The sequence below is a fragment of the Hippocampus guttulatus genome, chromosome 1 (assembly GCF_054856545.1).
Source record: "Hippocampus guttulatus isolate MCC_2025c chromosome 1, RoL_Hgut_1.0, whole genome shotgun sequence".
Classification (NCBI taxonomy): domain Eukaryota; kingdom Metazoa; phylum Chordata; class Actinopteri; order Syngnathiformes; family Syngnathidae; genus Hippocampus; species Hippocampus guttulatus.
In genome coordinates, this window is record NC_141261.1 from 9,108,613 (window position 1) to 9,117,900 (window position 9,288).

A 9,288-nucleotide genomic window follows, 5' to 3' on the forward strand; every position below is an offset into this window, starting at 1 on the left:
ACCTATTTGTCATGTCCTTGTTTATGATGATACTAATGCAGCGTGTTATACCGGAGACAAATTCCTTGTGTGTTCTACACACTTGGTCAATAAAGATGATTCTGATCCTGATGAGTTAACCAAGCCAATCCCTTTCCAGGGATGTATATCAATTCACTAATTGAAACCATTAATAATGACAGTTACTCGAGGTCATTCAATACTTTCATAGAATTAATCACAAAGCTAGCAAATTCAGATAGCGAAATGTCAATGGCCAAATCTGGTTTTGAGTGCAAAATGTTGCCACATACAACATGGCGACTGCGGTAACGTAGAAGTCTGTGTAAAGGCGGACTCTAGGAATATCGCTTGTGTACGAATGGCTTGAAAACAAGTTCGCGAGAATGCGAATACAGTACTGGCAGACCAGAAAGACGCGCATCTAGACAGCCAAATGTTTGGGCTTTTCGGGAAAAGCAGGCCTTTTAAAATCCGGAGCCTACAAGATAACAGGAAGTACGGCGTTGCAGCAAGCGACGTGAAGGAGTTGCTGAAAAAGGGTTGCAACATATTAAAGGTGAGATGTTTGCTTCTGGTTTCGTTTTAAATTGTTGCAAACTGTACCACTTTCTTTGTTTGTTTTGTTTTTTTAATCAGAACGTTTTAACAAAATATGCATGGGGCAATCGTAAACATGACAATTTTCTTCTCAGAGTCAGGAAGTTATCATTGTGAAAAAAAGCTGAACTTGGCGCCCTGAATTGTCAGACGTCTCGAAATGTTGTTAATGTTACTCCAGGCAGTCTGAGCTGTTGCCACTCTGCAAATGAACTCTTGCCCTTTGTTCCTCTATTTGTCGGCAATGTCGATTGGTGTTTCAAGCGATGCCATGTGATGGTGTTGAAGGTGTGTACGCACAAGGAAAAGATGATGGGCTCCAAGCTTGTGCTCAGAGTGGCAGTTGAGAGGGTAAAGCAGCATCTTGAGCAAAAGAGTCACCTCATCTCAGTTGTGTTAACAAGTTGGGATATTTTTCATTTACTTCACTCATCCCGAAAAAGCACACGTTGCTCTGTATTTGTGTTGCGCACCACACAAAGAACAATACCAAATGCAAAATATGTGTATACCCATCATCCAATATCACTGACAGTACTTTACGCAAAGTACCAAATAATTATGCAAATATTTATGCTTCGGACTGTTGGCGGTTTGTTTCTCTTGTCTCTCATCCACCTGAAGCAACTCTGACCTAATAGTAGAAACTGTTATACAATAAAGATTAAAATTTAAAACAGTACATAACAGAAAATGCGTTCAGATGTGATTATAAATAAGGTAGCATTAGCGCTTGATGTAATGCTTGATCAACACTGACGTAAAAGACTGACCTTCCTTCCCGAGGTGGGCCAGAAGTAGGGCACCAACGCATGTCAGTTTAACCGGAAGTCTTTGGCACATTCCCCACTGAGCGTGCCTTGTTACGTATTCTTCAATCCACTGCCACACTAATCCATAACCTCATATGTTGTGATCGTTAATCGAGGACCACCTGTAGATGTACACTTACCTTGATTTCTGTGTTCTGTTGTTTTTGCAGTTGCCACTCTCTGGTGCACATGTTTGTCTGTACGAAGATGGGACGAAGGTGACAAAAGAATTTTTCACAACTTTACCTGACAACACAGAACTCGTTCTCCTCTGCAAAGATCAAACATGGGGCGGAGGTAAGTGTAAGGTGTCCTCTCCTGACAGAGGCTTCATTAGACACCCATTCGTTCCGAACCGTGACCAGTGACATCTTAACGCCTCTTGTCATCAGCTGTGTGTGACATTGCCCAGTTACTGAGCTCGGACCAGCACACCGCGGGCCTCGTCCAAGCGGCAAAGGGCCTCCTCACGGGTGAAAATTCTCCCAAGAGACGGAAAATCCTGAGCGACCTTCTCCGGAACCTGGAGGACAGATCTGAGCTGGAGAGCAGAGATGAAGATGAAGACTGGTTCACGGGTAAGGAAAAAAATGTTCTTGGGTCAACACCGTTATTAATAATTATAATTGACTTAAGAGTCAATACCATATTGGCCCGATTATAAGACTGTGTTTTTTGCATTGAAATAAGACAGAAAAAGTGGGGGTCGTCTTATATTCGGGGTCTAGACATTATACCCATTCACGACGCTAGATGGCGCCAGATATCATTTAAGCGAATGCTGAACTTGACTCCCGAAGCCAAAGTGAACCCCTGTCACGAAGAATAAAAATAGCGGTAGCATGAAGAAGAAAAATGAAAAATAGCGGGTAGAGAGAAAAAAGAAGAAAATAATAGCAGCGATAACAGAAAATGGAGAAACGTAGCAACAATCTGGAGAAAAGTGGGTCGAAGATTGGCCAGGTTAACCAGCAGCTGAGGAGAAGTTATGATGTAATAATAATAATACATTTCATTTATAAGCGCCTTTCAAAACACTCAAGGACACTAATTTACATTTCAAGAAACAGAAGCCATTCATTTACGAATGTGATTGCACTTTAGTATACATATTTAAATGTTCAGATATTAAGATTTGAATTAGGCAAAATAACATGCTTTTTCTCTCAAATATATTATTATGATCATTTGTTTCAGATATACTGTAATTATTTTCTGTATAAAAATTAATTTGGTGTTCAAAAAGTATTTTTTCAAACTTGAGTCTTGAAAAAGAGGGCCTATACTGCATTTAGCACAACTACAAAAAAATCATAAAATGTTTTTGAAGGGTTACTTCGAATAGTTTAAAAAAAAAACAAGTATTAAATGCATTGGATCCATGAATATAACAATAGACAAGGCCTTGTCATTAAAATGACTTCAATCATGCTTTAAAAATTCTTAAGTGTTAACACACGATAAGGAGGATTTTATGATTGCAAATCATCTTAAATTTCAAAATAAATTAACATTCTTGTAAAAAAATGATAATAATAAAATACAGATTGACTCCCATTAGTAACATTGTGCAATTACAAAAGCGGAAACCAACAAAACAGTTATGTTGTTTTACTTGGGACTCTTAAGAGCAGAGGCTTGTCAGTTAAGTACCATAGCAATTTTGGCCAACACGGGACATTGCGAACATTGTGAAGTTGGTGTAAGATAGAATGAAAATGTCTGGAATTTGACTTGACTTTAGCCGTGGGAACCCTGTTAAACCACCTAAATGTAAAAAAACATGAAAAACAAACGTTCATCTGATTGTTCTTAGTCGCCTCAATGTTTTCCACTCAGGTGTGGAGGCTCGCTTCAAGACCAAGTCTGCCTACTTAAAGTACAACTGTGAAAGTAGGATAAGAAGCTACATGAAAGAGGTCAAGCTGCAAAGCAGGCGACAGCCCCAAAGTGTACCGCCCTCACAATAAGAGTTTCTCGTCTCTTAACAGTTGGACGATGCCACCAAATCCGCGCAGAGCGCTAAAGTCCGAGTCGAGTGTTTGCATGCGTCGAAGAGCATCTCGCGGATGCTGAAGTCAGACAAATATAACGGCTGCTACTTTGACCGCACCGAAAAGGAGACGCATCGACTGTGTACCCGAGAAGGCTGGTTCACCTGCCAGGTACTGAGCTGAGCGTTGTCCTCTTTGGAAAGGCAGAATTTCTGATCGCGCCTCATGAACACTTTCATCCCCCAGGGCTCTTTTGACCAGACCAATTGTGCGTCGCTTCACTCCATCAACCCGTATGGCAGCAGAGAGAGCCGCATCGTGTTCAGCACCTGGAATCTGGACCACAGGTTTGATATTTTAAGTGCGCTGACAAGACATTCACAACATTATGATGTTTTTCCACTGAGGCATCTCAAGAAATGCCAAGACAAGATAAATAGGTGTGCAGAGGTTACAGGCCCTCTGAAAGTACAGCATTTTAAAATTGTTTTCATATCCAGTCATACCTCGGTTTTCCACCATAATCCGTTCCAGAAGGCTGTTCGAAAAGCGGTTTGCCTGAAATGCGAAACTATTTATTAGCCCATGATTAGGGGCTAATACACTATGCAGAAATAACAAAAATAGTCTGATTTGCGTGAATCACAACAAACACGTCTGCTCACAATGAACGCTACTCAAGGAAGCGTCACTTCCTCATGTAAGGAAGCCGAGAGGAGTCAAGTGGGATATTTGGGTTTGCTCGGAAACCGGTTTTTGGTCGTAATCCGAGGCGTAAAAATGTCGAATTTTCTGGTTGAAAACCGATTTGGTCGAGAACAGAGACGTTCGAAAACTGAGGTTTGCCTGTACAGGGCGCACCGCTTTATAAGGTGCATTGAATAGAAGCTACAATAGTGGCTGCGGCTGTGTTATGCATCCACTAGATGGAGCTACGCTAAAGGGAATATAATACAATACAGCTTTATTTATATGAAGCTTTCACAACTGATGAAGCTGTAACAAAGCACTCTACAGAATATTTAAAGTACTACGTCCAAGAAATTAGAATGTTGATCCATATATAAGGCGCATCGGATTATAAGGCCCACTGTCGGCTTTTGAGAAAATTGAATGCTTTTTAGTGTGCCTTGTAGTGCGGAAAATACGGTATTACGATTCACACTTTCTTATAACTTTTTTTCTTATGAACCTACATCGTTATTCTGGTCTCTCGTTTGACCCTAACACATCTTTGCAGTATTTGTAAGTAACAAAAAATTGAGAAAAAAATTATTCACTTTTTATTTATCCAGGATTGAAAAGAAGCGCACCATCATCCCTGCTCTCCTGGAAGCACTGCAGAATCACACGAGTGAGGACATCAATTTGACGTACTTCTACAGACTGCTGTTTACACGGGACAACCTGAAGCTGGTCCACGTCGTGTGCCACAAGAAGGGAGCCCACAACCTGCTGTGTGACCCAAACAAGATCTTTAAAAGACAGCAACGGGGGAAGAAGATACGCTTGAAATGAATTTAGAAAGATGAGCTCACCGTTTTAACCGATTTTATCACCCATTCCGCATTTTCTTCAGGACTGACAAGACATCACTTAGCGCTTCTTCAAACGAAGCAAGAAAACATGAAACCACCACTTGTTGTTAGTCTTGGCACGGCAATGTTTACTGCATTAAATGCTTACAAGGACTGCTGAGTTTTGAAACAATCAATCGGTCTGAAAGTTGCATAGTACAATATGAAAAGCATTCAGCATGAATAAGGCATGGAGTATAAATATATAAAGCATCTAGATGTCCCGATTAATCTGCTCTACACAGTGTCTTGCAACAGGTATGAAGCTCACAGATGGCTTGATCGGAAGGTTATGTGTTTAGGTGTATGTGACAACACACACACAACAGTATATGATGAGCTACATTAAGAAACATAATTTCATCGAATTATATATATATATATATATAGGCATACTGAATATACACAGATGTACAGTGTTAAAGCTGCCCAAGTGCAATTCCATGAACGCTGTGAGAATCCAAAACAATTTCAAATAATAAATGTTCTTTTTCATTCGATTCTTGGTGTGGATCTGGTTACTTGAAACGGTACTGCGTTCAAGTTGCATCACCCCAATATTATATCTTGAACCTACTCCGTTTGGCCGCTTGTTTGAAACAAAGACGTCATTTCGCTGCGTCTGAAAACTGCGCAGTGGATTTATGATGTTTATCATGTCTGTTGTTACTTGGCATGGTAACTTTAAAAAAAAAATAAAATAAAAAAATAGCACCTTCAGTATGTCATGAATCGACTGCAATTAAAATGCATTTTTATGTTACAAAAACCTGAATGAATAAAATCTCAACATTCAGTCATGCGCGGCCTTGTGGACGTTCCGGAGGGGAAAGATAGGATGAGCAAAATAAGTGAATGGACGCTAAGGGATGATACTTCAATCCAGCACTACATCAAAGCTAAATGTTCTATTCTTTTAAACCGCAACAACGGATGTACAGTTATGACCCCAAGTTTACATACCCTTGTGGTCTGTAAACTTATGAGCGCTGTATTTGTAGGATGCAAAAAATATATCTTCTACAAATTGGTTTTCGTATCGGTTTGGAGAAGCTGGAAGTTAGCAGTTACCATATTGGTGAGGATCCCTGCATCCCTTATCAAAAGAATCAAGTTCGTTTTTGATTGACATGATGAGAAGAATTAAATTAACCATAGAATGGACCCTTCACTATTCATGGGAAATAGAGACCAAGACTGACCATGAATAGCAACTTTGCACAAAGAATTGACTCTCCTCCAAAAGTGATTATTACACTGTTTTTTTTTTCCTCCAGCACATCAGGTTTACATAATAATAATAAGTGATGGTCTTGAGGTTGGTTCGCTGATCATCCTGTTCAACAACCACAAATTGAAAGCTTAGTGTCAAAGTGGGACGTTTTCCTCAAATGCCAACTGCAGTACCCAAAAAATAGTTCAAATTACCTTGCCGCTTGTGACAGCTGAGTGGACGAAATACATTTCTTTCGGCTGCTTATGCTAAGTGCTGAAAAGTCCATTAGGGAAGTGTCTCTTCACAAAGTGCCACCACTGCACTCTTTCGGCGTAAATTCACGGCCTGCCTCCTCGTCAGCCTCATCGCTGTCCTCTCGAGCAACGTAGTGCCGCCGTCTGTGCTGCCTCTGGTGACGGGAAGAAGTCGCTGATGTTCTCTGAGGAAAATCCTGCCAGGTGAAGGACATTTTGATTGAGGCAATATCTAATCGAAGGGATAGATAAAGCACATCAATGGCTTACCTGTGCGGTATCCAGATTCCCAAAGAACTGTTCTACAGGAAGAATTTGGTTGCTGTCATCATCGGGAAACATATTTTTGTCCATTTCTTCAGAATCCATGTCCTCAGGTGCAGGCCTGTCTTGTACATCATACCACACGCAGGTGTCCGGCAAAAGAGCTGATCTGAGCCCGTTCTCTTTTCCCTCCTGTCCGTCCAGCAGAGGAGATGCTGAGCATCGCCGCCTGCCTGCGAGCTGGACACACTCGCAGCTGATACGGGACAGTCTCTCTGCGTTACTGGTCACTTTGCTGTTCGCGGCACCTGTTGACGTGCTCTCTGTTGCAGCGTGTGTCTTCTGACTTTTTACACATTTCCTCCTTGTGGCAGAACCCTGTGACACAGATCAAAGACCCGACACTGTGTTTTTGTTTTTTGTTTTGGGGGGGGGGGGGTTAACAGCTGTTGTATTTAAGATCGCTGAGAAATGAGAAATGTCCCATAAGGTCAGACCTGAAAGTAGAGATGATTAATCTAAATCCAACCAACATCGCTATGTAGCATAATTTTTAAAAAGCAAAGACTGTGATTTGTCGGGATATAAATGTAAAGGCAATATCGTGATATCCAAGTTGCCATGATATCGTTCATCGTCATGTCACGATATTAAAAGCTATTAAATAGGCCAGGTTATTTTCCATTTGTGATGTTCCAGCCGCCTCTGGTGGTTAGTGTAATAGTGCAGTTTAATTTGAATTAGGCATGTTTTGGCCACCTATGTTTAACTCCCTCACGAATCGCCAGACGAAGGGGAAGATAATATGATTGAGTAACGAATTAGCAAGTAATAAGTGGCTCAATATTCATTCAGTGTTATTAGTGTCAGTCAAACATCTTTGCGAATGCCATACAGTGCTGTGAAAATATATTTGCCGCCTTCCTGATTTCTGTTTTCTTTGCATTTTTATCACACACAAAGGTTTCAGCTCAATTTTATTTATTAAGGCAACTACCTGCCCCTGTGTAAAAAAGTATTTGCCACCCCATTTAACTCACAAACTGTGACAAACAACGGTTTTGGGAAAGCTGAGTTCAATTTCACTGGCTACACCCGAGCAAGGAGAGATACGCAGGACAGTGGCCCTTGAAACAGGTATGAAGACCTCAGTCTGACAGTCGGTTTGTGATAAGACTCCTCCAACTGTTCTCTTGAGGACTGCAGAGACGACATGGACCTTAGGTGCTACTGTGTCTAGTAAACCAACCTTTTGAGTGTGTGTGGCTTCAGAGATATTCCTCGTCTTTCGGCGCTTCAAGTCGTTAAGTTGACCTGACATCTGCAAGGAAAAAAAAACATCCGTTTGGAGATGAAAATCTGCTAATTAGCTTTCCTCATTAACGTTTTATCAAACCTTGCCCATTTTTTTTAAATCAACGTTTGTCACGTGACCAAAGTGGTCTAGTGTCAGGCTAGTCGTGTATTTTTCCACTCCGTCAAGAACACCGGAAATGATAGTCGCATTTTGACGCTTAGCTATTAGGACCAGTGTGAAGTCCAGAAAGTAGCCCCCATGACCATTTGTTAAACACCCTCCATGTCAACTCTATGTCACGAAATTAGCTGAAGACTAAAAACGTACCAGCTTGGGGCCGTTCAACTGTGCTGAATTCCAGAAGACCAACAGCGTAGACTGCATGCTAACGCTGCTGAACGTAGCTGTTGACACTTACCTTGGGTGCCTCGTCAATTCGAACGACTTCTTCTCTCTTAACTGGTTCCGATTTTGACTTTACATCCAACCGCGAATGTCTTCCCGATGTGACAGTGTTCTTGTTGGTGTTTTTATTTGGGGGGTGTAGGGAAGGGGCAGGCTGTCTCTTATAGTTGTCTTTGCACAGCCTAGGCAACGCCTCGGCCAGTGTATTTTCTGCAGCTGAAGTTCACGTTTGGGACACAGGGTGTGACGTCAGAGGCTGACGTGTACGTAAATTCCAGAAATGAACGCTTTTCTTCTTGGAGCAGTGATGGGCAACAGGGTAATCCACACTCTGGGCGGCCCCTTTACTAAGTTCCCCCCAAAATCCTTTTTTTTTTCAACCCCAAAAAGGTTTCCGAAAACACTGCTAAATTTTCAATGTACATTTTTTTCCACGTACGGCGGGCGGGGTGAGGATGCTGGGAACTCCTGGAAAATGGTTAAAATACACAATATGAAAAAAAATATTGGGGCTGGTGGGGGGGGGGGCAGTTCAGGGTATCCCCCACCCACTGCCTCAAGACAGCTGGGATAGGCCCCAGCACGGCCGCGACCCTCGTGAGGATAAACAGATGAGAAAATGGATGGATGGATCGCATTTGGACCCCACTAGTGGCGTCCAAGTACAGTCCAAGCTGTGGTAATTTTCCATTATGTCCACTAGAGTACACCAGAGCTATTCTAAAATTAGCTCAGTGGCTCTTACTCTGACCTTTGATGAATGATGACTGAGAAAGCGAGAAAGAAAAATGTATTTCTCTTAGTAATGTATTATAAACAATAAAATATTACTCTCTTTAATCTCATTTTTAAATTTTTATTTCTAACTA

General features: G+C 41.5%; 2 protein-coding genes across 4 annotated transcripts; one reads left to right on the forward strand and one right to left on the reverse strand.

Annotated features, from left to right (window-relative positions):
• The first annotated feature begins 364 nt into the window (after positions 1–364).
• dffb (DNA fragmentation factor, beta polypeptide (caspase-activated DNase)) lies at positions 365–5,483 on the forward strand. The gene is made up of 7 exons (XM_086107890.1): positions 365–559; positions 1,583–1,709; positions 1,805–1,990; positions 3,252–3,331; positions 3,404–3,577; positions 3,653–3,753; positions 4,702–5,483. Exons 1-7 carry the CDS (start codon positions 437–439, stop codon positions 4,922–4,924), a joined length of 1,014 nt encoding a protein of 337 aa, XP_085964016.1. The 5' UTR covers positions 365–436; the 3' UTR covers positions 4,925–5,483.
• c1h1orf174 (chromosome 1 C1orf174 homolog) lies at positions 3,572–8,659 on the reverse strand. Of its 3 annotated transcripts, none has more exons than XR_015100549.1 (5): positions 8,433–8,659; positions 7,967–8,038; positions 6,724–7,095; positions 6,412–6,650; positions 3,572–3,742 (listed from the first exon to the last, which is right to left on the reverse strand). XR_015100549.1 is itself a non-coding variant. In XM_086107899.1 (4 exons), the coding sequence occupies exons 2-4, from the start codon at positions 8,036–8,038 to the stop codon at positions 6,501–6,503; spliced, it is 594 nt and encodes a 197-aa protein (XP_085964025.1). In that variant the 5' UTR covers positions 8,433–8,659; the 3' UTR covers positions 5,469–6,500. The 3 variants fall into 3 exon arrangements, 1 of the variants encoding a protein (XP_085964025.1); XR_015100548.1 differs by lacking the exon at positions 3,572–3,742 and adding an exon at positions 5,469–6,319; XM_086107899.1 differs by lacking the exon at positions 3,572–3,742 and having other exon boundaries at positions 5,469–6,650.
• Positions 8,660–9,288: the final 629 nt, after the last annotated feature.

What these genes read in the sequence shown, in the direction of transcription:
- dffb (XM_086107890.1), top strand. Translation starts at nt 437, where the DNA reads ATGTTTGGGCTTTTCGGGAAAAGCAGGCCTTTTAAAATCCGGAGCCTA. An exon ending in AGATGAAGACTGGTTCACGG is followed by an intron (nt 1,991 to 3,251) that starts GTAAGGAAAAAA and finishes TTTTCCACTCAG; the next exon opens with GTGTGGAGGCTCGCTTCAAG. An exon ending in TAAGAAGCTACATGAAAGAG is followed by an intron (nt 3,332 to 3,403) that starts GTCAAGCTGCAA and finishes GTCTCTTAACAG; the next exon opens with TTGGACGATGCCACCAAATC.
- c1h1orf174 (XM_086107899.1), bottom strand. Translation starts at nt 8,038, where the DNA reads ATGTCAGGTCAACTTAACGACTTGAAGCGCCGAAAGACGAGGAATATC. An exon ending in AAGCCACACACACTCAAAAG is followed by an intron (nt 7,096 to 7,966) that starts GTTGGTTTACTA and finishes TCTGTGTCACAG; the next exon opens with GGTTCTGCCACAAGGAGGAA. An exon ending in GGAATCTGGATACCGCACAG is followed by an intron (nt 6,651 to 6,723) that starts GTAAGCCATTGA and finishes TTCACCTGGCAG; the next exon opens with GATTTTCCTCAGAGAACATC.